Source organism: Balaenoptera ricei, chromosome 7, assembly GCF_028023285.1.
Source record: "Balaenoptera ricei isolate mBalRic1 chromosome 7, mBalRic1.hap2, whole genome shotgun sequence".
Lineage (NCBI taxonomy): Eukaryota > Metazoa > Chordata > Mammalia > Artiodactyla > Balaenopteridae > Balaenoptera > Balaenoptera ricei.
Window position 1 is genome coordinate 14,931,586 of NC_082645.1, and position 26,930 is coordinate 14,958,515.

The 26,930-nt window shown below is 47.4% G+C and overlaps 1 protein-coding gene across 2 annotated transcripts in view; it reads right to left on the reverse strand.

Annotated features, from left to right (window-relative positions):
• LIMS2 (LIM zinc finger domain containing 2) overlaps window positions 1–8,134 on the reverse strand; it is a 41,301-nt gene extending 33,167 nt beyond the window's left edge. The window contains exon 1 of one of the 2 annotated variants that reach the window (XM_059927698.1): window positions 7,965–8,134. In XM_059927698.1, coding sequence (XP_059783681.1) covers window positions 7,965–8,131 — 167 coding nt within the window. In that variant the 5' untranslated portion in view covers window positions 8,132–8,134. Of the gene's footprint in view, window positions 1–2,488; window positions 2,597–7,964 lie in introns of those variants that run through there. The other variant, XM_059927701.1, reaches the window with a different exon arrangement.
• Window positions 8,135–26,930: the final 18,796 nt, after the last annotated feature.

Consider the following 26,930-nt stretch of genomic DNA (forward strand, 5'->3'; position numbering starts at 1 on the left):
CCAAACTAGCTCTGTGTCCACTCCCACACCTGCCACCACAAACTGGGCATCCTCTTCCTGGATCCGCCCGGGGTCCAGACTCCACCCCCCAGGTCCCCTGAGTCTGTCTAGTCTTCTCGAGTCCCGTGGCTCCCAAGGAGAGGCTCTCTCGTTGCTTGCCTCCTGGCCAGTCTCCTTTCCCACCTCTTCCTCAGCAGCCCCAGAGGAGTATTTCCAAAGTGCCTGGTCATGCACATCACTCCAGGTCACTTCAGTGGTTCCCCACTGCCCTCCCTCTGGTCTCATCTGCTCCAGTCCCATGGAGGGCTGGGACTTTACGCCGTTGGCAGGGAGAGCCCCAGAAGGTGCATGAGGTGTACAAGGACAGGGTCATTTCCAAAGGTCAGCCTGGTCTGGGCAGCAAGGGATGATGTGGGAAGAACCAGCATCCAGGTGTGAGAACTGCCCTGGCATCTCGTGGGGGCAGTGGACGTGCGGAGGCCATGGTGGCATGAAAATGAAACTTCACAGCTTCTGGGACAGGAAAAACCTCGCCCACCCCAAAGATTGGGTAGAATGTCCATTGCTCTGCCAGCCTGGCCCCTATGCCTGTGTGGGGAGGGGAGGCTAGCCAGCCCTGGCATGACGGACGCCGCATGTGGTAGGCAAACTTCAAAGGAGGGTGGAGACCCCTCACAGCTTGTGAAAAACAAATGAGCAGGAGAATGAATACACCACAAGAAAAGAAGAAAGCCACCAAAATGTTCCTGAGGGCATTTCTGAGGAGTGGAACTGCCGGTGTTTTCTTTCTTTCTTCTAATGTTTCTGTTACCTTTTTTGTTTCTGGGTTTTTCCTAACTCTCTAAGATGAGCAGCTGTACTTTCACAAGGAAAAACCCGACTCGGTGTTTTCCAAGGCTACTCTGGTCCGTGTCACTTGACGACCCGCATCTCTCAGGCTCAGGGAGCCCGCTGGAGCCAGGCAGCAGCTGGGGCAGGCTGGCCTCTGCTCCGCCCCCCCTCCACCGCCTGCCTTCCCAGCTTCTCCTGCCGGGCTGCGTCTGGCTGACCCGACGGCCCCCCTCTTCCTGGAAGACCCCCGGGACTCAGGGTTGAGAGGACTCCTGCTGAGGGAACAGAGGTGCGTCTGGGTTTCTGCCTCAACGCCCACCCAGGGCATCTGGGCAGAAGCTGCTACAGAAGCTGGCACCCTGCGGCTCTGCCCTACGATCTCTTCTGCGCCTGGAGAACCACCTGCCGCGCGTCCCACCCCCACCCCACCACCCATCCATCTGTCGCTGCTCCTGATTCTGTCCCTGTTCTCTCCCCCTTCTTTCCCTCGGAAGCTCTGAGGGTGCGGAGCGAGGCAGCCGGCAGGGGCGCCCTGCGAGGGACCGGAGGACACGAGCGCACCAGGAGGGGTGAGCACTGGGGGCTGGCTTTGTCCACAGACTTGGGTCGGGACAGGAGGTCTGCGAAGTGGGCAGCAAATCGCATATGAAGCACAGGACTCCCCAGGTGACAGGACCCGTGCTGGTTCCTGGGGCTGCCCTAAGACTCGGGGCCACAGCCTTAATAGCGATCAATGTGCCCCTGCAGGCTGGGTGACCGCCCTGCACATCACCTAGGTTTGGGTCCACCACCCTGTCCCGAGTGGCCGCTCCCCATTCCTGGGCACTGCCTCTCCAAGCCCCTTTCCCCAGCAAAGCCACGGGGTCCCCTCCACCCTTCCGCCCAAGTCAAGGGGTGGTGAAGAAGAGCATCCTCCTCCCAGGGATTGGCTGGAAGGGGGCGCCCGGACCTCAGAGGCCAGCCCCTCCCACCCAGCCGTGAGTCATGCACTTGTACCCAGCCACGTTCCAGAAAGGGCCGCAGAGGCCAACACCGGCCAGAAACTGGTGGACATGTGACTGGCCTGGTGAGTCACTCGGGCTCTGTGGCCTCAGTCACCCCATCTGTGAAATGGCCACAAGGGGTATGAGAGCAGAACCTGGGCCAGGCCTGGGGGAGTTTCCTGCCCCCAGCCCATCCCCGTGCAGCCTATGTTTGGGGGCAGTTCTGGCCAGGCCCCCAGTCAGACCTTTTACCATTTTTACCATTCCTGGCTTACAGAAGAGGGAACAGAGGCTCCAGAGGTGAGGCCTCACAGATCACACAGGGAAGCTGGAAGAAGCCGACAGCCTGGGTTTTGACGCCTTGCCCTTTAGTTGGCTGTGACCTTGAGCAAGTCCCCGGCCCCTCTGAGCCCCGAGCCCTGGTCCTCCGGAGGGGGCGGGGCTAATGGCCCCGTCGTGCGGGTCAGGCCCTTCACCTGCCGCTGCCCGGGGCCGGCGGGAGGGCGGGACGCGCCGGGCAGGGGCCGCTGACCTGACCGGCGCTGCCGCCCGGGAGCGGCCGAGGTGGAGGGGCCGCGCGAGGCCGGCGTGCGGGAAGGGCTCCGGGCGGGCGGGGGTCCTGTCGCGCAGCCCCCCTCCCTGGCCAGCGGCGCCCTCCGCCCGGGGGCAGTTACCTTCCCGTCATGGTGGCCGAGCGCGCCGAACCGGGGCCGCCTCGGGACCCCCAGAGCCGCCGCCGCCGCCGCCGCCCGCCGAGCGCCCGCCCGCAGGTCCGCGCGGAGCGAGGAGACGCCCAAAAAAGGCCGGGAGCCGCTCCGCCCGCCGCGCAGCCCAGCCCCGCCCAGCCCAGCCCAGCCCAGCCCAGCCCAGCCCAGCCCGCCGAGCGGGAGGTGGGGGCCGCGGCCGGAGAGCCGGGGGGGGGGAGGCGCCCCGCCCACGGGGTGTGGGCGGGGGCGGGCGAGGCGCTGGGAGCCCAACGCTGGAGCGCGGGGAGGGGGCGCCGCGCCACCCGCGCCGCCTTGTCTCGGGGGACACGCGAGCTCGGCCTGCGGCGGGCGCGGGTCACGTCCTCCCCGCCGGCTTCGCCCGCCACCTCCCGGATTCCGGGCATAGCTTTCCTTTAAAAGGGAGGGAAGTTATAACAAACGCGAACGAGCCCCCTCGCCCCGCCGGGGCGCCCCACCCGGCGCTCCCCCTCCGCTGTCCCGGGCCGCCCCGGAACGCGAACACACGCAGGGGGTGGGAGGACGGGGGAGAGAGCGGCGGTGCTGAGACCACCTCCCTCCCCGCTGGCCCCCCAGCCCGGAGTCCCCGCTGCGGCCCCGGGCAGGAAAGGGGGTCACCTTCGCGCTTTAATTCCGCAGACGGATGTTTCTGGGCACCGACTCCCTCCCGGGGCGCTGGGGACTCCCAGTGCACGCAGCCCCGCCTCCAGGGAGGTCAAGGTCGAGGGGCGCCCCTCGGAGTCAGGAGCCTGGCTCTGCATACTTGGATGCCAGGCCAGGAGGTTACCTCGTGCCCTCCCCAGGAAATTACCACTTCATCCAAGTCTGTGAGCAGCCCCCTAAGCCAGCAGAAGGTCCTCTGTGAAGACAAACCGAACGCCGAAGTTGGGGAGGAGGGCCAGGTACTACTCCTCCTTCCCGTGATGAAGCGCTCGCTCTTGGTAAGCTAGAGGAGAGCCACTAAAGTGACCTGGTGACATAAAACCATTTAGGGAATCTATTCTGAGAAAAGTGTTAAACAAACAAACAAAACAAAAGCCTCACTCTACCCGAAGGCAGATATTTCTAGCGGGGCAGTGGAGTGCAGCTCATAATTGGAGACGGCCCACATGACACCGTCGGGGGGCGGGGGGGGGGGGGCAGGCAGAACTGAGCAGCCTGGTCTATTAACCCGACTGAACATCGCGCATTACTTCTTGGCAACAGACAAAGACTCTCTAGAAATGGCCATGCAAAGTAGCAACCTATGAATAAACAGGGAATTCAGAAAGATGAATTGATACTACCGTGCAGCCTTATATCTGCAGAATAAGCTTGGAAAAGGCACCTATTCCTAAGTAGCTGATATCTTGAAGCTAGTGTGGTTTGCAGTTGTTCTTTTTGCGAACATGTCTTAGCAGATTCTGATTAACTGTAATTTGCTGGTTGATTAAGTGTAAAATGTGGATGATTTCTTGGGTCGTCTGCCTGTTGAGAGAGAAATGCTTTCCATAATTGTGAACACAGAGAAGCACGTGTGCTGGGGGCCGTGCACCAGAAATGGACTGGATGCTTAAGCGAGTACTGGGGTCCTGTGGGAACCAAAGGGGATGAAAAGTAGACGGCAAAACACCAAAGGGACCTGCTCCCTACCTGTAGGGGATCCCATGCCTGCCCTCCAGCCTTCCAGCCTCCCTTTGTACTGTTGCTGAGCAGGAGACTATCTGCCTGTGGCCAAACCAGAGCCCTCTGCTGCTCACCCATCATCCAGAGTGCCTCTTCCCTGTGCCGGGGGCAAACTCAGCAAGAGCTGGGTGGCGACTGTGGCATCGTTCAGCCCCACTGGAGATGTGGAGCCTCCAGGAGTCATGGGCCAGCCTCCTACGGTGCAGCTACAGGTCAGATTTGCAAGAAAGAGCGTGCAGTCTCCTGGCAGTGGTTATTCAGATGTTCACTCACTCATCACCCCTTCATTCAAGACTATTCATGGTGTATGAGCACCGGGGGTACAGCTGTGAACAAGAGGACCTGGGCCAAGCTCTCACTGAGTTTAGCTGGGGCGGGGGACAGGCTGTAAACAAGTAAACATGCTTTTAGACAGGGACAAATGCTGCAAAGAAAAGGCAGTGTACGGAGCTGCTTTAGAGTGGAGGGGCGAGTGGAGGTGACGCTTGAATGAGGAAAAGAGTTGGCGGAAAAAACAGCAAGTTCAGGGGCCCTGAGGTCAGAAAGAAGGTGGTCTGGAGAGCGGGAGGGCGGGGCATGGGCAATAAGGGAGAGGGTGGGGCCAGAGCACAGGGGCAGAGTCTAAGAAAGGACAGACACAACACTGACACCAACGTGGATGAATCTCCAGACATGACTCTGAGTGAAAGAAGCCTTATGCAAAAGAGCGCCTGCTCCATTTATATCAAGCTCTACAGCAGAGAAACTGGCCGGTGGTGGAAAAAATTCAGGATGGTGGCTGCCTCAGGGTGTGCGTGGGGGGCAAGGATTGGCTGGAAAGGGGCATGAAGAAACTTTTGGGGGTGATGATAATGTTCTATATCTTAATAGGGGCTTGGGTCACACAAGTGTATGCATTTGTCAAAAATCATGGAATCTACAGTTAAGATTTGTGCATTTAATCTTGAGAAAGAAAAATGGAGCTGGAGGAATCAGGCTCCTGGACTTCAGACTATACTACAAAGCTACAGTAATGAAGACAGTATGGCACTGGCACAAAAACAGAAATATAGAGCAATGGAACAGGATAGAAAGCCCAGAGATAAACCCACGCACAGATGGTCACCTTATCTTTGATAAAGGAGACAAGAATATACAATGGAGAAAAGACAGCCTCTTCAATAAGTGGTGCTGGGAAAACTGGACAGCTACATGTAAAAGAATGAAATTAGAACACTCGCTGACACCATACACAAAAATAAACTCAAAATGGATTAAAGACCTAAATGTAAGGCCAGACACTATCAAACTCTTAGAGGAAAACATAGGCAGAACACTCTATGATGTAAATCACAGCAAGATCCTTTTTGACCCACCTCCTAGAGAAATAGAAATAAAAACAAAAATAAACAAATGGGACCTAATGAAACTTAAAAGCTTTTGCACAGCAAAGGAAACCATAAACACACGGTTGCACACCCCAGGGAAGGTGGCGGGGGAGTGGGCACTGTGAACCTGGAGCTCAGAGAGGTCCCATCTCTGCAAAGATGTGGAAGGTTTGGTGCAGGTGGAGTTTCAACCCTGGGGCTCATGAGGTCACTGACGGTGTCTGTGCTGAGCCAGGAGCCCTCCAAGGGTGAGAGGTCAGGGGACCAGGGAGTGAGGAGGAGAGGGGTGAGGTGTCACAGAAGCCCGGAGGGCATGACTGCTCCCATGCGCAAGCTGCTCCGGTTGCAGGACAGGGAGGGACCTGGATTTGGTGGCAAGAGCAGGCCATGCGTGTGCGGGGACCTGAGTCCAGCTGGACGGGTGCGGGGGGACCCTGCAATGCCCCACTCCTAGGAGCACTCCTCACTGTGGTCATGCAGACGGTGCTCCCTGCGGTGGGGCATGCAGCGCCCTAGGGGGAGAATGGAGGTGACAGGGAATATTATAACTGCTTGGAGAAATCCTGCTCTAGGGGGGCAGAGACGTCGGAGGGAGGGAGGAGGAAAGGGTGCAGTTAGGAGACTGGGGTTTGACAGGGAGGGAGCCCCTGATGACACTCAGAAGTGAGGCTTGAATCACCCACTTAATGTGATGATTCAGAGCAGGACAGATGAGGCTTTGAGACGTCACAGGCCAAGGCTGGGCCACAAAGCAAGCAGGGGAGCGACATGGCAGCTGTCCTAGAAGGGACCCGGAGGTGTGGGGTCCCCCCGGGCGCAGGCTCCACACCCTCTGGGCCTCGGGGCATCTGTAAGCACCCCGTTCCCAGGGCGTTTCCCTGGCTGCCCCGCCCATCCACCCTCTCACTCCCCACTCCAGCCCAGCACCGCACCTGAGCTAGCCCTGTGCCCAGGGGTCCCATGGTGGGGGGCTGGGGGTCATGGGGGCCAAAGGAGGGGTTGGGCCTCCCTCAGCCACCATGGCCTAATCAGTAGGATGAGGACAGTGGGAACTGGGGGTCTCCAGGTGCCTCGAGTGGCCTTCTCTCTAGAGCCAGGGCCCTTCCCCCATGTGGCAATGGGACGGAGAAGGAGGTCTCAGGGTGGTCGCAGGGTCTCTCCTGCCAGGGCAGGAGCAGAGGGGCCTTCCCAGCAGACAGGACGGGTGTCACGCCTGGTTAACAGCAGCCCATGTGATGTGAGGGCCCCAGGGGTCTCTCCCCCTGCGTCTGGTCTGGGCATTTCCCTCTCAGGGTGTTGGGGGTGATCAAGCACTGGTCCTCGTAGGGCAGGAATACATTACTCAAACCAGCCAGCTCCTTCGAGTCTAAAGTTTGTTCCAGAAGTGGCCTGCGAGAATCCCTGGGGAGGGCCAGGGAAGCACCTGGACTGTTCCAGCCGGAGCCTCTCCCCCGCCCAGGCTGAGAAGTGAATAGCGGGCAGCACACCCACAGACACCAGAACATTTGTCGTTTTGACAAATACATTTTTCTATTTTAAAATGTGAGCATGCCCTCAGAACACACCGTCTGACCAGCACAAAATGTCCTTACTTCTTCTCGGACCACACAGCGCGCACTGAAATAAGCTGGTGGAATCGTAACCCACTAATTCTTGTAACACTTGTAGAACAAACAAAGAGACCCAGAGACCTTCTTCAGGGTAAGGAGGACCCAGGACGCTTCTTCAGAGTCTGGTTCACTCAGGGGTGCTGCTAAGCCAAGGAGCTTCGCCACTCGTGGCCTGGCTTCCTCTCCAAAGATGGCCTGCCTTGAACTTTGAAGAGGAAAACGCATCTCAGTCTTACCTTGGCTCTGGGGCAGACTTGACTCAACTCCCGAGTTTGGAACAAGAGTGGCCAGAGAACAGCCCCCGCAGCAGGCATTCAGCAACGCCACGTTTTTGCACCTCAAACATCATGGCCTCCGTCACCCAACAAGAAACCACCTGTGCACGGTGACCACAGAGTTGTTCACCTGCAGGGTCCCCAGCCTCTCCCTGCTTCTAAAAGCACCTTTCTTCCATGCGCCGAGGTCCGTTTCCCTTTCCCTTTCCCACGAGGACGACCAATCGCCAACCTCCCCATTGGAGCATCTCCATCCCGTGTCCGGAATAAAGATCGGCTGTGCCCACGGCCACCCGCAGCCTGTCCATCCTTGGCCTGCCCAGCAGGAGGCCCAGCATCCGGCCAAGGTCAGCTGGGCATTCCCCCCATGGTCCCTTTCCCCATCAGCGACCTTAGCGAGACCGCTTAGAAGGCATAAAGGGAATGGCAGGGAGAACCAGGAACAGGGCCCCACGCACATCTCAAGAGCAAAAGGCGCCACTCGCTGGGCACCACGCAGCGTCTCTACCTCAGAGGGCTGAGTCGCCACTCCGCCTCCTCCTGCCGCCTCCTGCCCTGGGCACCGCCAGCCACTTCTCTGGGGAAGAGCAGCCGCCTGGCCCTCCTGGCGTGGCCACGTGGAGAAGGCCCGGGCAGCCCCTGGGAGTGTCCGGTCACCGCGGGGTCCCCAGGCATTTCAGCCCCGTCTCTCCCTGGACAGAAGGCTGGGCTGCAGCTGGTGGTGGGGCAGGAGGCGCTTCTGGGATCCGGAGAAGATGGAGGAAGCCGAGGAAGGAAGGGCCCGCCTCCCTGGGGAGGCGCCTGCTGGGCGGGCCATTGAAAGTCTATTCCCTGCCGCCGGGAGCCAGGGCTGCAGAACAAATGGAGCGACAGCTGCCCTCTGAATTCAGAGGGGCCAGCAGAGGTGCAGCCGTCCCGTCCCGGGTGGCCTTCGTTTGGCAGCTGCTAAACTGAGCGTTCACTAAACTGGGTTCATGAGCCCCTGGGAAGCCTGATGCTTAGAACAGGTACACAGGCCAAAGCCACCCCCCGACAAGGGCACAAGAAGAGAGAACCTGCAACCACATGGAATAACCCAAGAACGCTTACTAAGACACCTCCCTGCCAGTTACTGTTTCCCCATGAAGGAAATTCTCAGGATTATTTGTGTCAAATCAATTATAATCTTCTGCTATAACAATTTCATTGTATTGCAAAATGCCCAGAAGTACAAAGAAGAAAAATTACCTTGAGTTGCACCATCCAAGATGGGTACTGACGACCCCTTTGTTCCAGTCTCATTTGGGCAGAGTTATTTGGTGATCTTTTTGCAGAGTTATTCTGTGCTCCTTCTGGGTTTGCAATTGCATGCTCTGTTTCTTCATGGCAGATGTCCACACTGATTGGCACTTAGCAGGGCAGCCCCAGTCGTCCCGCTCTGGGCATCAGTCACACTGTGTAGTACGTAAATGCTGCTCTGGGATCTCCCGGGACTTGTGCTGCTTGCTAGGGGTGGGCCGGCATTCGTGTGCACAACTTTTATGAGGATGACTGGTTTTCGTTTTCCAATCAAACGTTACACCCCTCGAGGTTGGAACTGTTGAACTTTTACACAACACAGCACCCAAGAGGGCCAGCTAGATCTAGAGCAGGCACTCAGCCATTTGCTGGAACCAGTGATGTTATACTGTATTGACATGTTGTTTAAAATGACTTGCCTTCATGCTATAAATATACTAGACACCAGAATGTAAACAGGGCTCCTGCCCTGTTCACTGCTCTACCCCCTGGACCAGAGAAGCTGCTCAGTAAATATTTGTTAAATGAACATTGTTTTACACATTCCTGGTCAGTTTTATACACGTACGACGAGCTGCCTAACTGTAGAGTGCGTTTCATACTCCTGTTGCTGAAAGCATCTCAAATATCCTTTTACTCAACACATCAATTCCTGAACTGAATTTGTATAACTGAAAGAGTTTACACCTAAGGGAATCTATCATTCGAGGAAATCTTGATGGAAAGTATTCTTTGAAAAATGGAATCTGTTTGGAAATGCAATCAATGCTCAAAGTCATCTTACATACTCCAGACTTTCATAGCTGTGCACTAGTCTGAGATTCGCCCCGGGAGAAGCAGGTCTGGAAACACCCCCAGCCCCGCCAAGGCACAGTAACTTTGACCAGCACTAATGCTACTCCATTAACTGACCAGCTACAGGGAGGCCCAAGGCCTCTGACCGGTGCCGCCCAGAGAAGCTGTAATTCCACCTGCACGTCTGTCGATTAGGACCGAGTCCGTAAGTGTGGGGTCCAAGCATGAACTCAAAGCAGAAATCAGCTGCACATCTTTTCCCCTGGGGCCACCCCCAAAGTTGTCTACATGAAGACACTTGGAGCCCAAGGATTCTGCTGGGCAAGAAGGGTGCAGACACCTGGGGAGAAAAAGGGGCTGGGCCGGCATCTAATGGTTACTCTGAGGCTTAGAAACACTGTAACAAGTGGAAAAACCCATGCTCTGAAGGGCAGTGTGGCATCGTGGTTTGAAGAGTATAGACCACAGAGCCAGGCTACGTGGGTTCAGATACTGTCTCACGCTTACTGTGTGATGGACAACTGCTTCCCTGCTCTGGGCCTCAGTCTCCTCATCTGTAAAACAGGGTTGATAACAATAATCCTAATAAAGATTTTGTGGGGATTAAATAAACTCATATATGTAAGTGGTTCTCAAAGGTATTGAGGATACCAAAGATAGTTTGGTACCAAGGATATACCAAGGTAGAGCAAGGATACTTTTATTTATGTGGATTATATCTATCAATATTTACCATATTAGAAATTAAAATGAAAAAATTTTAATTAGTTATCAATTCATTTAAAAATCAGTAAGAATGGAGACTTCCCTGGTGGTCCAGTGGTAAAGAATCCGCCTTCCAATGCAGAGGACGTGGGTTCAATCCCTGGTTGGGGAACTAAGATCCCACATGCCTAGGGGCAAATAAGCCCATGCGCCACAACTACTGAGCTCGCACGCCTCAGTGAGAGAGCCCACGTGCCACAAACTACAGAGCCCACACACCCTGGAGCCCACACGCCACATCTAGAGAGAAAACCCACACGCCACAACTAGAGAGAAGCGTGGGTGCTGCAACACAAGATCCCGCGTGCCTCAACAAGAGATCCTGCATGCTGCAACTAAGACCTGATGCAGATTAAAAAAAAAAATCAATAAGAACATTAGTACATATTAACATGATACATGTTTATGAAAACTAACTATATTTTCCAAGACAAAAAATAATTACTAAGACTTCTATACCCAGCCAAGATGAAGTAGCAGGAACCAAACAAAATATGTAAAACAAGAGAGAAAATATATGAAACAATTGTTTTCAAGATACTGAACATCAGGTAACCAAGGATGGTAATCCATAAGAGACAGAACAGACGAGTGAACAGTGATTGCCCCAGCTTACTGCCTCAAGAGCGCTCCCAGGCCCGAGCCTGGAGAAAAGGAACCCAGGCAGAGCTGAGAGAACTCCCTTAAAGAGATGGAGCAGACGGGCTTCCCTGGTGGCGCAGTGGTTGAGAATCTGCCTGCTAATGCAGGGGACACGGGTTCGAGCCCTGGTCTGGGAAGATCCCACATGCCGCGGAGCAACTAGGCCCATGAGCCATAACTACTGAGCCTGCGCGTCTGGAGCCTGTGCTCCATAACAAAAGAGGCCGCGATAGTGAGAGGCCCGCGCACCGTGATGAAGAGTGGCCCCCGCTCTCCGCAACTGGAGAAAGCCCTGGCACAGAAACGAAGACCCAACACAGCCATAAAATAATTAATTAATTAATTAATTTTTAAAAAAAGAGATGGAGCAGAGAGCCCAGGGAGACAGAGGCAGCTGGACTTCATGGGACTGGATCCTGGGAAGGAGAAGGTTGCACGGAGAGAGAACTCCGAAGACCAGAGGGTCCGCCTCAGGTACTCAGCTGAGTGCTGACAAGCACGTGCACGTGAGAAACTACTCCCTCGGGGAAAACCACTGGAAATAGTGCGAGGAAACAGTGTCTGGCACCTTCACGGGGCCAAGAATAATGCCTATTTCCACCAGCCAGATTGAGAAATCGCAGGATGGAGGAACGTAAACTACCCAAACTGAACACAGAGGGATAGACTGAAAAAAACGTAGAGAACCCCAGGAACCTGTAACACTATTACAAAATGGTAAAATGTCGACACTAGTAGACTGTGCATAAGTTATGTATATATGACTTTTTAGAGCAAGTACTAAAAAATCTATACAAAGAGGTACACCAAAAAACACTACAGATAAATCAAAGTGGAATTCTAAAAATATGTTCAAGGGTAACATGGGGAGGCAGAATAAAAAGGAATGATACACACACAGCTTGGACATATCTCGAGAGCATTATGCTGAGTGAAAAAAAAAAAAGCCAGTCTTAAAGGATGACATCCTATGCAATTCATATAACATCTTTGAAATAACAAAGTTATGTTATAGAGAAGGAAAACAGTTTAGTGGTTGCCAGGGGCTAGGAATGGTTGGAGAGGGGCTAAGTGTGACTCTAAAGGAGTTTTCTGATCCATTAACGTGGGTTGTCTCTCCATTTATTTAGATTTTATTTAATTTCACTGAACAATGTTTTGTAGTTTCCAGTGTACAAGCCTTGCCCTACTTTAGATAGTTTATTCCCAAGTATTTTATTCTTTTGGGTGAGATTGTAAATGCACTTGCTTTCTTAATTTCCTTTTCAGATATTTCCTTGTTAGTGTATAGAAATACAATTAAAATTTGTACACTGATCTTGTATCTGATAACCCGGCTGAACTTGTTTATTAATTCTAATAGTTTCATAGGGGATTCCTTAAGTTTTTCCACATAACAGATGTCATCTGCAAATATAGTTTAACTTCTTCCCTTCCAAACTTTTTATTTATTTTTCTTGCCTATTTTCCCTGGCTGGAACCTCCAGTACACTGTTGAATAGAAATCTTGTTCTTGCTCTTAGCCTGAAAGTATAGTCTTTCACCATTAAATATATTAGCTGTGTTTTGTAGACCTCTTTTATCATGCTGAAGAATTTCCATGTCTTGCTTGGTTGTTATATATGTTTTATCGTGAAAGGGTGTTAGATTTTGTCAAATGCTTTTCTTGTATCTATTGAAAAGATCATGTCACTTTTGTCCTGTATTCTATTAATGTGGTGTGTTACATTGTTTGATGTTCATATATTATTCCAGTCTTGCATTCCTGGGATAAATCCTAGGGTAATGGTGTGTAATCCTCTGTACATGTTGCTAGATTTGGTTTGCTAGTAATCAGCTGAGGGTTTTTGTGTATATTCATAAGATGTTTGTCTGTAGTTTTCTTTTTTTTTGTAATGTCTTTCTCTGATTTTGACATCAAGTACCTGATCTCACAGTATGAGCTGCGAAGTGTCCCCTCCTCTTCTATTTTTGGAAGAGTTTTTGAAGGATTGGTGTTAATTCTTTAAACGTTTGGTAGAATTCCCCTGTAAAACTTCTGGTCCTGGGTTTTCCTTTGTGGGTAGCTTTTAAATTACTAATTCAATCTCTTTATTTGTTATGAGTCTTTTCAGATTTTCTATATTTCCTTGAGTTAGTTTTGGTAGTTTGTGTTTCTATAAACTTGTCCATTTCATCTAGATTATCTAATTTATTGGTATAGAACTGTTTATAGTATTCTTTTTTTTAATATTTATTTATTTGGTTGTGTGGGGTCTTAGTTGTGGCAGGAGGGCTCCTTAGTTGCGGCATGTGGGCTCCTTAGTTGCAGCTCACCGGCTCCTTACTTGCGGCTTACTGGCTCCTTAGTTGTGGCACGCAGGCTTCTTAGTTGTGGCATGCGAACTCTTAGTTGCAACATGAATGTGGGATCTAGTTCCCTGATCAGCAATCGAACCCGGGCCCCCTGCATTGGGAGCATGGAGTCTTATCCACTGCACCACCAGGGAAGTCCCCAGAGTATTCTCTCATAACCCTTTTATTTCTGTTAGCTTGATAGTGATTCCTTTCTCTTTTTTTTTTTTTTTTTTTTTAGTTGTGGCATGCAGACTCTTAGTTGCAGCCTACGGACTTTCTTAGTTGTGGCATGTGGACTTCTCAGTTGTGGCATGCATGTGGGAACTAGTTCCCTGACCAGGGATCAAACCCAGGCCCCCTGCATTGGGAGTGCAGAGTCTTACCCACTGGACCACCAGGGAAGTCTTGTGATTCCTTTGTTTCATTTCTGATTTTAGTCGTGTGTGTGTGTGTGTGTGTGTGTGTGTGTGTGTCAGTTTAGCTAAAGGTTTATCAGTTTTGCTGATCTTCTTAAAGAACCAGCTTTTGGTTTCATTGATTTTTTTTTCCATTCTCTATTTATTTCCACTTTGCTTTATTTTGTTTCCTTCCTTCTGCTTGCATTGGGTTTAGTTTTCTCATCTGTTTCTAATTTCTTAAGGTGAAAAGATAGGTTATTGATTTCAGATCTTTCTTCTTTTTTAATGTACAATTTAACAGGTATAAATCTCCCTCTGAGCACTGCTTTTCCTTCATCCCGTAAGTTTTTGTATATTTGTCTTCATTTTCATTCATCTCAATGTATTTTCTAATTTCCTTTGTGATCTATTCTTTGACCCTTTTGTTCTTTAGGACTATGTTAATTTCCACATATTTGTAAATTTCCCAAATTTCCTTCTGTTATTGATTTCTAATTTCATTCCATGTCATCAGAGAACATATTTTGTATGATATTAGTCATCTTAGATATTTTGAGGTTTGTTTTATTGGCCTAGCATATGATCTATCCTGGAGAATGTTTCATGTGCCCATGAGAAGAACGTATATTTTGCTTTTTTTTTTTTGGCCGCACCATGCAGCATATGGGATCTTAGTTCCCTGACCAGTGATCAAACCCACACTCCTTGCATTGGAAGTGTGGAGTCTAAACCACTGGACTGCCAGGGAAACCCCTGTATTTTGCTTTTGTTAGGTGGAGTGGCCTGTAGATGTTTCCTTCCCTTCTCTGTGTTATTGTTATACATATTACGTCCATATATATTATAAACCCAACAATAAATTCTTATAATCCTTACTTTACATAATCCTATGTCTTTTAAAGATTCTGTGAGAAGAAAGTGGAGTAATTATATATTCATAAAATTATACTAAACTTTTTTTAGCATTTCTGATTCTATTTTTCTTGTGGATTTGAGTTACCATCTGGTGTCATTACCTTATTCCAAAACAGCTTTGTTCCCACCTCCCTCCTCAGTGCTGTTATTGTCAGATAACATTTTGACAAAATGTTGACACATATTTCTATAAGTGAAAAGCCTAAGAATACAGTTATATACAAATATCCTAGGTAATTACTTTTTAAACAAGAGAAGAAGGGAAATATGCAATTATACTGTCTTTTGAAATTATCCATCTTTACTGACACTGTTTTTCACATGGATTTGAATTACTATCTTGTGTCATTTGTTTTCAGTCTGAAGAACTTATTTTAGTATTTCTTATGTCAGGCTTGCTAGCAATATATATTTTCAGCTTCCCTTAATTTTGAAATATCTTTATGTTTTGAAAGACAGTTTTGCTGGATATAGAGTTCTTGGTTGACAGGTTTTTAAGCATTTTGAATAACGTCTTCTGGCCTCCATTGTTTCTGATGAGATGTCAGCTGTCAATCTTATATGTGATGAATTGTTTTCCTCTTGCTGTTTTTTAAGATTTTCTCTTTATCTTTGACTTTCAATGTTGTGACTATGATATATCTCAATGTGGATCTCTTTATGTTTATCCTACTTGAAGTTCATTGTGCTTCTTGGATATACAGATTAATGCCTATGATCAAATTTGGGAAAATTTCAGCCATGACTCCCAATAATTTTTATGCCCCCTTTTCTCTCTTTTCTCCATCATGCATATGTTGGTGCACTTAATAGTGTCTCACATTAGTCTGAGGCTCTGATTATTTTTCTTGTTTTTCAGATTGCATTATCTCTATTGAATCCATCTTCAAGTTCACCGGTTCTTTCTTCTGACAACTCACATCTGTAGAAAACCCCAGTGAATTTTTCATTTTGGTTATTGTACCAGAATTTTCATCTCCAGAATTTTTATTTGGTTCTTCTATATAATTTCTCTTTATTGGTATTCTCTATCTGATGAGACATTGTCATCAAGTCTTCTTCTTCTTTTTTTTCTTTCTTTTTTTTTTTTGGCCATGCCGCACAGCTTGTGGGATCTTAGTTCCTGGACTAGAGATTGAACCCAGGCCATGACAGTGAAAGAGCTGAGTCCTAGGGACTTCCCTGGTAGTCCAGTGCGTAAGACTCTGCACTCTGAATGCAGGGGGCCCGGCGTCAATACCTGATCAGGGAACTAGATCCCACATGTATGCCGCAACTAAGAGTTTGCATGCCACAACTAAAGGTCCCGCGTGCCTCAACTAAGGAGCCTGCATGCTGCAACTAAGACCCAGCACAGCCTAAATAAATAAATAAATAAAAACCTGAGTCCTAATCACTGGACTGCCATTGAATTCCCAAGTCTTCTTTTAATTCTTTAAGCATGGCTTCCTTTAGTTCTTTGAAAATATTTATAACGGTTGCTTCTTTTCCTATGTATGGGTCACACTTTACTGTTTTTTTGTGTGTGTCAAATAGTTTTTGTTGAAAACTGGATGTTTTAGATATTATACTAGCAACTCTGGATACCAATTCTCTCCATCCCCCAGGAATTGATGCTGTTCTTTGCTTGGTCATTTATGTGTTTAGTGACTTGCTGAACTAACTCTGTGAAGTCTATTTCCCCTGCAGTGTGAAGCTTCTGATGTCCCTACTCAGATTTTGTCTTGCTTTTATATTTTAGCCTGGCTTCCCAGGGGTCACCCCTGGGTCAGCATAAGCCACTTATTGGTCAATGGGTGTGCTTAAGCCCCCTTGAACAGTTATATTTTTTACCCTTTACCATTGGATGTACGTGTGGTTTGGATGCTGCTATCACAGCTTGAGGAGTTTTTTTTTCTTGGCCTATGTTCAGCCAGAGACCAGTAGCTTGGATTGTCCCCCTCTGATCCCTCCTAAGAATGTTCAGCCTTGGCCATGCACACAGTCTTCCAAACTCCTTTAACTTCTATATTCAAGCCTGACTTCCTAGGCATTGCCTCTGCATGAGAGTAGCTTATTGTTCAACTAGTGCTTGGTCAGAAGTTCTTCTTAAGGCCCTTGTGCCAATGAGGCTTCCACACTGTGCTGAGCTTTTGTGCAGACTGGAAAGTGTTTCCAAGACTGCTCACATCCTGCTGTGATTGCTCCTAAGCGGGTGAAGCCTAATGCTTGTATACAGACTTCCTGACACCCATGGTTGACTGTGATCCCTGGAGAATTTTTCTTGGCTCTTTCCCTGGTTTTCTCTATCAAACTTCTGGTTGCTCTGACATTTTGCTTGTTGCTACTAGTATCATGGAGCTATGAGTGCCTTCTTAATCGCTCTCAACCAAAATCTCCCTTGTTTTCAACAACACCCTTAGCATGAAATTTTCCACCCTCTCCTCCAAATAAAATCAGTCCCCCTCGGACAGAGCTGGGAGCTCTTAGTCCTTATAGTCTGACTCTCCCCTGGCGAGAATCTCTGCACCACTGCACAGGATCTAGGCTTAGGGACAGCAACCTACTTATCCTAAACTGAACATGTCTTCTCTAAAAGTGGGCTCTGGGCTAAAAGTAGCTCCTGGTCTTCTTGGCTTGCCCCTCTTGGTGTGGAAGCTCCCCCCATAAGCAGTCTGGGGTGGGGATTGGGGGTGGCAATTGAGGTCCCAGGATTCTCAGCCTGCGCAGCTGGAGTAGAGCCTCTGCTCTACAGGGAGGGTCTGGGGGGAAGCCCTCCTCTTCTTGGTTGCACCAAGTAGGGTGCCTGGAATAGAGTTTCTGTAAGATGGAGCTGACAGGGGAGGGAGTGGGTTGTAGCTCAGTTGCCAAAGAAATCTTATTGAGATTTAGGTTTTCTTGAATTAATGTTTCTCAATTTGCTGTATGCCCTTAGGACAATTTCCAGAGACTTTTAATTATTGTTTTTAATAATTTTCTCCAGTTAAATTGTTGTTTTGTTGGGGGAAGAGTCCACCATGCCCTTCACTCCAACATTCCAGAAATAGATTCACTTCTGTGATTTTTTACTCTATTTTCATCCAGCAATGTTGAATGCATAGGCTTTATTGGTCTCTCAGCTATTGTATTTCTCTAGTCAAGACTGCCTGATAACTTAACCTGTAAGATGTCCTAGAAGTTTTTTCATATCTAATTTTAAAAGGTGGGAGAAATAAATCGTCTTCCAAATATTTAAATCATTCAATTCCTTTAAATTCAGAATTATCGGTCTTAAAGTGATAATGCAACTTAAGTGGCACAGTACTATTGAAAATGTTCTATTGCATAAGATACAACAAACTAAAGTAAGATTTTAACACGGTGGAAGACAAAATGCACTGGACAATTAAGGAGATGATTCTATTCAGCCTATTGCACTAGGGAAAAGGGTTCAAAGAAGTGGAAGGGGGTCTGGGACTTTATAGAGGCAGATAAACAAGGGAGTCATGAAAAAGGGTGGAGGCAGGTCCAATCTGTAAGCACAGGGTGATCCTTCACAATTAGCCATCTCCCAGAACGTCAGAGGGTCAATGTGGTTATTCCCCTCAAATTTCAGTTGTTGCTGAACTCAGAGGCAATCATAAACCTCCTGTGTAGGTGAAGAAGGGTCTAAGTGTTTATGTCTCAGGCATTCTTGTTGGTGTTTTGTAAAACCATTTGAACCATCTGTTGGAAGGTGGTGGCGAAGGTCAGTTCTTTTAGGGTCCTAGAGATCAGACTTCTTAAAAGAGGGAAACCTAAATGAAAAAGGGATAATATAAAAGCTGGATGAAAGTAAGAGCCCCAGACTGAACGCTGAAAGTACCGAGTCCAGCAGATTCTAAGAGGTCCGTGGAGGGAAATCTTTCAGCTATGCAGCACACTGCTTACTGAGCTTCTTAAAGCCCCCTTGCTAGATGCCAATGCTTTGGGTGATGCTGTTCACAGTCTTGGTTGCCTCCATACAGGACAGGTGTGACCCGAGCCTTTGGCCCACCTGTCCAGGGAAATCCAGCTCATGAAATGTCTGCTGCAGCAATAACTCCTTCCAGGTTTGTAACAAGTCACCAGGTTTCTCCAGATCCTGGGGAAATGGCCAGGCAATCCAGAGACCCAACAGGGATCTGGCTGGTCAGGCTTCAGCCTTAGTGATGCCAAGTTGGGTGGGAAGGAGGAAAACTGGAAACATTCATTTGGAGGGTTGTTGCCAGATGCTGACACAAACTGGAAACACTGAAAATTTAGTAAGGTTTGACAATTTGGGAAAGGTAGCAGGGTCCAGTTCAATGTGCAAGTAGGTACCAAAACCGATTCTTCCAGTGTCAAGGAAGTCAATTAAATCTCTACCAGATAAGGGCTTCCCTGGTGGCGCAGTGATTACAAATCCACCTGACAATGCAGGGGACACAGGTTTGAGCCCTGGTCTGGGAAGATCCCACATGCTGTGGAGCAACTAAGCCCGTGCGCCACAACTACTGAGCCTGCGCTCTAGAGCCCATGAGCCACAACTACTGAACCCACATGCCACAACTACTGAAGCCCACGTGCCTAGAGCCCATGCTCTGCAACGAGAAGCCACCACAATGAAAAGCCTGCGCACCTCAAGGAAGAGTAGCCCCCGCTCGCCGCAACTAGAGAAAGCCCATGCACAGCAATAAAGACCCAACACAGCCAAAATAATTAAATAAATAATTTTTTTTAAAAAAAACCTTTACCAGTTAAGACAAAGTTTGCACCTCCATCAGTTACCTACAATTTACAAAGGAAGTGCAAAGTGGCTCAAAGACAATGAACAGGGCTGGAATCTGAATACCTAGAAGAATGCGCAGTGCACAGTTTTCTACTGAAACACAATTTTTGCTCTCAGGTCTCTAATCTCAAAGATACACTAATCTTGCCTGCAAAATAAATCTGGTCTCATTAGATCTGGCCTGGTGTTTTCATAGATGCAGCAAGAATGGTAATTTACCTTAGGCCTTCCTAAGTTCGCTTTACTGGAAGTCTTCCTAAGGAATCTCAGAGTGCACTTTTTTTTTTGGCTGAGCTGGGTCTTTGTTGCTGTGCGCGGGCTTTCTCTAGTTGTGGCGAGCGGGGGTTACTCCTCATTGCAGTGCGCGGGCTTCTCACTGAGGTGGCTGCTCTTGTTGTGGAGAGCGGGTTTTAGTGGTTGCAGTACGCAGGGGCTCAGTAGTTGCGGCGCAGGGGCCCTAGGGCATGTGGGCTTCAGTAGTTGCAGCACGTGGGCTCAGTACTTGTGGTGCATGGGCTTAGTTGCTCCACGCGGCATGTGGAATCTTCCCCGATCAGGGATTGAATCTGTGTCCCCTGAATTGGCAGGCGGATTCTTAACCTCTGCGCCACCAGGGAAGTCCTCAGACTGTACTTTTAAAAAACCTTCTTGAGGCTAGGAAACCAAGCAAAGAACTGCCACCAGATCTCACTGCAGTACCTATAGACTTAGGTGAATTCCTCTCTTCTCAAGGTTCCCAAGATATCTTAAGTTTCCTGGACCTGCCAGGAAGCGACCTTCCTTACTCACCTGTAAGACTAGGAGACCTGTAAGCCAGGAAACAGGCTGGTGTTCCAAAGAGGGTTTTGTAAGCATTGGCTCCATAAAGTCAACCTTAGCTTCTTAAAAGTGTCTGGTCATATCTGGTTAAATGATCATCATGCTCAAATACGATATTCCAGGCAAGGCTTTGGTTCCATAAACAATATTTCCAGCTACATCCATTAACAAGGAAGACAATCTTACTGAATTTATGATAACAGCTTATATTGCTATGAAAATAACAGAACTCGGTAAGAGTTCCTACCTGTAGGGGTCAGTTAGGAAAAATAAGATATCATTTTATAAATTGCACATTTCTGTTTATAAACTCATAGTCTACTATATTGTTATGAGTTGTAGATAACTTCAAAGAACAGAGGAAGGAGTTCCTTATATATCCAAATAATTTTCAAAAGTTAAAGACTGGATGAGAGTTCATTACAAGAATAGTGCAATTGACAAGGAAATCTGGTTATTTCTGCAGCATGCAAAACAAGATAATTAAGTCAACTCCCCCAATTTAGATAAAATAATTATATACATAATTAGCCCTATTTTCAAAGAAGAATAAACAAGAACAAATGCTTTGTGATTTTCCAGGTATCCTCAGGGAAATTCAAAGACAGTTTTAGGTGTAAAAGATATCCTGAAGGAACATCATTCTCAAATACGACATTCCAGGTGAGATCTTGGAATTTTGTTATTTTATTATACATTTAGGATTTAATATGAGAACATAAAAATCAAAGTTATCAGATTTAAGATAGGAATCAAATCATGGGTGCCTGAGAAACAATATTTGGCTATTCATTTCAAAGTGACAATAAAACATTAAAAAAAAAATAGACGGTAATATGATTGCAAAGAACCTTAGCCCATTCTTAAATGAGAAACTCTGTTTTCTATTATAAATAATCAAAGACATAATAAATGAATATAAACCAAAGAAGGCTATTCTGGTAAGATACAGAATTTTTGTTGTCTAGATAGATTAAATAACAGAATAAATGATCCTTTATATTGTAGGTGAAGGTAATAAACACTAAACCAAGGAAACAAGCCTATCAAATTAAGCAAACTTTGCCAAGATTTTAACTTTTCAAATTCAGGTATTATAAATCAAGGTGAATAAAATTCATTTCCAAACTTTGCCTTTCACTGCACTCGTTCATATTCTGGGACAAATGGACACTGTACTCTAGACCAATCTCAATGTGCCTTAGCTCATTCAGGCTGCTATAACAAAATACCACAGACTACGTGGCTTACAAACAACAAGGTTGTGTTTCTCACAGTTCTAGAGGCTGGAAGTCCAAGATCAAGCGCCAGTGTGGCGTGGCAAGGGCCTTCGTCCGGGTGGCAGACTTCTCCTTATACATGCACATGACTGAAAGGGGTAGGGAGCTCCCTGGAGCCTCTTTTATAAGAGCACTAATCCCACTCATGAGTTAAGCACCTCCCAAAGTCCCTACCTGCTAACACCATCATCTCTGGAGGACAGGATTTCAACATACGAATTTTAGGGGGGCGTTTTCAGACCATAGCACTGGGGGTCCACACGGTCAGAACTAATTCTATAATATTGCTAAGATATTAACGTGCAATGTGTTCACTGTTCCTACTGTCAAATGAATCAATGAGTAAGCATTTCAAAGTCTTCTCAGTTTCCGCTTCCAATATAGTAAATGTCAACAGTTACAACCACAGAGAAAGGTTTTCTCGGTCCTCAATAAGCTTGAAGAGTGCAGAAAGGGGATGGAGACTAAAAAAAAAAAAGAAATCACTTCTTTAGGACAAAACTACTGTTTTCCTTGAAAAATAGATATATGTACTCAGTTGTGTTTCTCCAAAATTCTTTCTACTTAGTCTAAACCACATATTAATGATACTTTTAACCAAAGTAACTAACTCCCAGTTGAGAGATAACAGGGTGGACAATTGCGCACTGTCACACAGCAGCTCTTTATCGCAGACTAGCAGCACTCCTGAAGACACACACGACAGCTCTGTATGGCCTCTTACACCTTATAAAATGTAAGAAATGAGCAGAAATGAGCATGTTCATTACAGACCCAAAGATACAGCCCTCTGTAGCAAATAAAAAAGAAGCAAAAGAATGCAAAATTTAGGGAATTCCCTGGTGGTCCAGTGGTTAGGACTCGGCACTTTCACTGCCAGGGCCTGGGTTTGATCCCTGGTCAGGGGACTAAGGCAAGCTGTGTGGCAAATAAATAAATAAATAAATAACTTATGCTTAGTAACAATGTTTCAGCATTCTCTTACTTGGAGATGATCTAGGTATTTTTGCTTAATTAACTCAATACACTATAAGTACAAGGATTAAGTTACCTAAACATCTTGGCAATTATCTTCAAGAAAAGTAAATACTGTTGAAATAAAGTTTGTCAGAATAATGATTTGATTTGGTTAGATACAAACAGGTGTTTCATAATCTTCAAAAGTTAGTGTAAGTAATGCTAGCTTATTTGATCACTAAACCTGCATAAATTTAAGAAGAATATACCCAAGTAGAATAAAAATGTAAGCACTTAATGGTCAGAGAAGACATAGCTGTTTTTATTAAACCAAAAATATTAAGCTAGTCTCATTTGCCTAAATAATGTGAACTTATTCTTAAAACATTTCTGCGTTAATTTCTGTAAGAATTTTTTTTTTTTAAGAATGTATTTTTTCTTTCTGTTCTTTGAAAGTATTAGAAGTTCAGTTTCCTTAACTTCTGGAAATTTTAAGAATACTGCATTTATAAGGTGCTTATTTCTCTCTAAGTCAATGAAAATAGAGCTCCTTTAATTTAAGCAATTTCATAATCTGATTTGGCAATACCACCCAGAAGTAGGAAAACATCACACACTCACACAATGAGAAGTAAAGGCCTTTCTGAATGACAGTCACAGACCAAGAGCTTATAGCTCCAATTCTAAAACTTCAGCCCTGGGCAGCAGTCAACAGAGATGAACAGAATTCACTAGTCCACGTCAAAGAGCTGTTCTCTTCCCAGTGGATACAAATCTTTAATTGATGAGTTCAGAGTAGATGAACCCGTCTTCTTTTACCCAACAGAGACCTGATCTCTATAACCCAAATGGTCAGACCGTGAAAGCAGGTGAGGACTCAACAAGAATCAAAATAAAATCCTTCCTGGGCTACTGATGGACACAGTCCAGAGTACAGGAGCAGAAGTCAGACATACCCTCGGTCCCAAATCTGCAGTCAGGAATGAAGAGGCTCCCCATGAGGGTGGAGGAGGCAGGGATCCAAGCACAGGCTTTGCTCCTGAAGAAGTCACGGCACCAAAGTGCACTGACAACTAAGGAGGTGGTTTCGCTCGGGCTGCGGTGCTGGGGAGACTGTTCGTTAATGAGCAATGTCTCAAACAGGAAGGAAGGGGTCTAGGGTGTTACAGAGGCAAGTGGAGAAGGGGTCATGGGGCTGAGGGGTGGGAGGGGGCCCTATCCCAGACACAAAGACTGGATCTGAGACACGGGGACCTCTCCACTGTCACTGCTCCCAGGAGCACAGGACTCAGACAATGCTCAACGTGGTCAACATCCATAAAGCCGACGAAAAGGGAGCTTTTGTCATATTTTCTTTGCTAGTGTATAGTTTTGCCCAGTTCTATGGAGTTGACTCCTGTCTTCCAGAGAACAACTCTGCTATACGTCAGTTTCCCTTTTCTGGGATTTTTTTTTTGGCCGAACCGTGCGGCACGCAGGATGTCAGTTCCCTGACCAGGGATCGAACCCGGGCCACCACAGTGAAAGCCCAGAATCCTAACCACTCAAAAAGAAGGGAAACTCCCTTTTTCAGCATCTTTAGATGTAGGTGGTGCAACTGTAGGTTGAGAAAGCATGCCTTCTATTTTACAGTCAAAAATCCATCTTAAAATAAAAAAATCAGTATAAATACATTTTGTTTACTTGAGCAAAAAATGTTAAATTCTAAATTAGTAACAGTTTTAGATAAAATGTAAATGTACAAAGGTTTCTGACACAATTTTTTCAATAATACTGCAAAATAAGAAAACAATTTGCATGTACTTGTTGTTTTCACTTAAATTCAAGGAAAACGTCAGGATTTCACAGGCTATTAACTGGACAATAATGAGATTACAGAGCTTGTGGCTGGTATACCAGAAGAGGCCTAGGAAGAGCACAGTACAAGTACTGAGACGAACTGAATTAACTGCTCCACAGTCACACATTCACACGCCCAAGGCCCTCCCTCAGCAAGTCCTAGAACACACACAAACACGCACCTCCCGAGCGCCCCGCCCAGGGCCGCCTCCCGAGCGCTGGCCGCGCAGCCCACTGGGCTCTCCTCTGCTCCGGGCTGGCCATGCCTCTGGCAGCTCGGCGCCCCGGGGCTGTCCCAGCCGGGCCACGCCAACAGCCACACTGTCACGTCTCCTGCTCCCGTGTCCTGTCGGTGGGGGGCTGTGCTCCTGGTCCCCCGGCATCCTGTGATCTCAGGCCCCCACACAGATCACCCTGCTTCCTCCGTGCCCACCGAGCCTGGGGCAGAGGGAGAACTGTGGGCCCCTTCCAGGTGACCAGGTCCCACCTCCACCCTGGGGCTCTGAGTGGGAAACGACCCCCAAGGCCCAGTCTTTGGGATCAGTGGGCGGAGGGACAGGTGGGGAGGGTTAAACCAGCACCCTGACCACCGCCCCTCTGAGCCCTCTGCTGGGCTGCAGTCAGACCAAGCTGCGAGTGGCAAATAAGACGTCCTGATGAATCCTTTGACAGCAGCAAGAAGTGCGGCGCACCAGGGCAGCTATGGTCACGGCGGGGCCACAGAAAGGGCCCTCACCTCAGCCTGAGTCTCCCCTCAGCCCTCCTCTGGGACTCGGCAGTGCCAGCTCGCTGCCCCATGACACCCAACGAGGGCGCCGGTGCCCAGGGTGGCTACCCAAGGAAACAGCACAAGGATGTCTCTCAGGTTAAGCGAGCTGGACACACAAAGCCCTGCTCAACAGTGAGACACGCTGTGATGGGCCCTCATTACGCACGAGGAACTCCTGTGTACGACGGCCTGCTTCCCTGGTTTCCCCCAGGGGAGGGCCCCGACTCAAGTAGCCCTGCCATGGGGCAGGCAGCGAGGTCTGCAGAGCTGAGCTGAGAAAACACTGTTCTCAGATCAGACTGCTCTGCCAGAAGCCCTGTGGAGGAACAAGCCATCCCAGCCCAGACACTGACTTTCACCAAAGCCTGACATTGCAGGCACTGTGGAACAAATGCCTCCGGTGCCCGCTGGTCATGGTGATAACCAAAATGCCCATGTTTCCAACGTGCTCCAAGCTGTGCTGTCCAATACAGAAGCCACTGGCCACATGTGGCTCTTATCAATTTGATCATATAATGATGTTATGTTATAGTAAATTATATTTTATAAATTATGTTGATAATATAAGTTATAGTATAAATATAATTCATTATAAATAATGAATTAATTAAAATTTAAAATGAAGTTCTTCCAACTCACCAGCCACCTTTCAGGTTGCTCAAACTACATGTGGCTAGTGGCTACAGAGCTGAACATTCACCAAGAATCTCTCCCCATCAAATTACCAGTGGCATTTTTCACAGAACTAGAACAAAAAATTATACAATCTGTATGGAAACACAAAAGACCCCGAATAGCCAAAGCAATCTTGAGAAAGAAAAATGGAGCTGGAGGAATCAGGCTCCCCAACTTCAGACTATATTACAAAGCTACAGTAATGAAGACAGTATGGTACTGGCACAAAAACATAAATATAAATCAATGGTACAAGACAGAAAGCCCAGAGACAAAATCACACACCTATGGTCACCTAATCTATGACAAAGGAGACAAGAATATACAGTGGAGACAAGACAGCCTCTTCAATAAATGGTGTTGGGAAAACTGGACAACAACATGTAAATGAATGAAATTAGAACACTCCCTAACACCATACACAAAAATAAACTCAAAATGGATTAAAAACCTAAATGTAAGACTGGACACTATAAAACTCTTAGAGGAAAACATAGGAAAAACACTCTTTGACATAAATCACAGCAAGATCTTTTATGACCCACCTCCTAGAGTAATGAAAATAAAAACAAAAATAAGCAAATGGGACCTAATGAAACTTAAAAGCTTTTGCACAGCAAAGGAAACCAAAAACAAGATGAAAAGACAACCCACAGAATGGGAGAAAATATTTGCAAATGAAGAAAAGGACAAAGAATTAATCTCCAAAATACACAAACAGCTCATGCAGCTCAGTATCAAAAAACAAACAACCCGATCAAAAAATGGGCAGAAGACCTAAATAGACATTTCAGCAAAGAAGACATACAGATGGCCAAGAGGCACATGAAAAGATGCTCAACATCACTAATTATTAGAGAAATGCAAATCAAAACTACAATGAGGTATCACCTCACACGAGTTAGAATGGGCATCATCAGAAAATCTACAAACAATAAATGCTGGAGAGGGTGCGAAGAAAAGGGAACCCTCTTGCACTGTTGGTGGGAATGTAAGTTGGTACAGCCACTATGGAGACCAGTACGGAGGTTCCTTAAAAAACTAAAAATAGAACTACCACATGATCCAGCAATTCCACTACTGGGCATATACCCTGAGAAAACCATAATTTAAAAAGACACATGTACCCCAATGTTCACTGCAGCACTATTTACAATAGCCAGGACGTGGAAACAATCTAAATGTCCATCGATAGATGAATGGATAAAGAAGATGTGGTACATATATATAATGGAATATTACTCAGCCATAAAGGGAA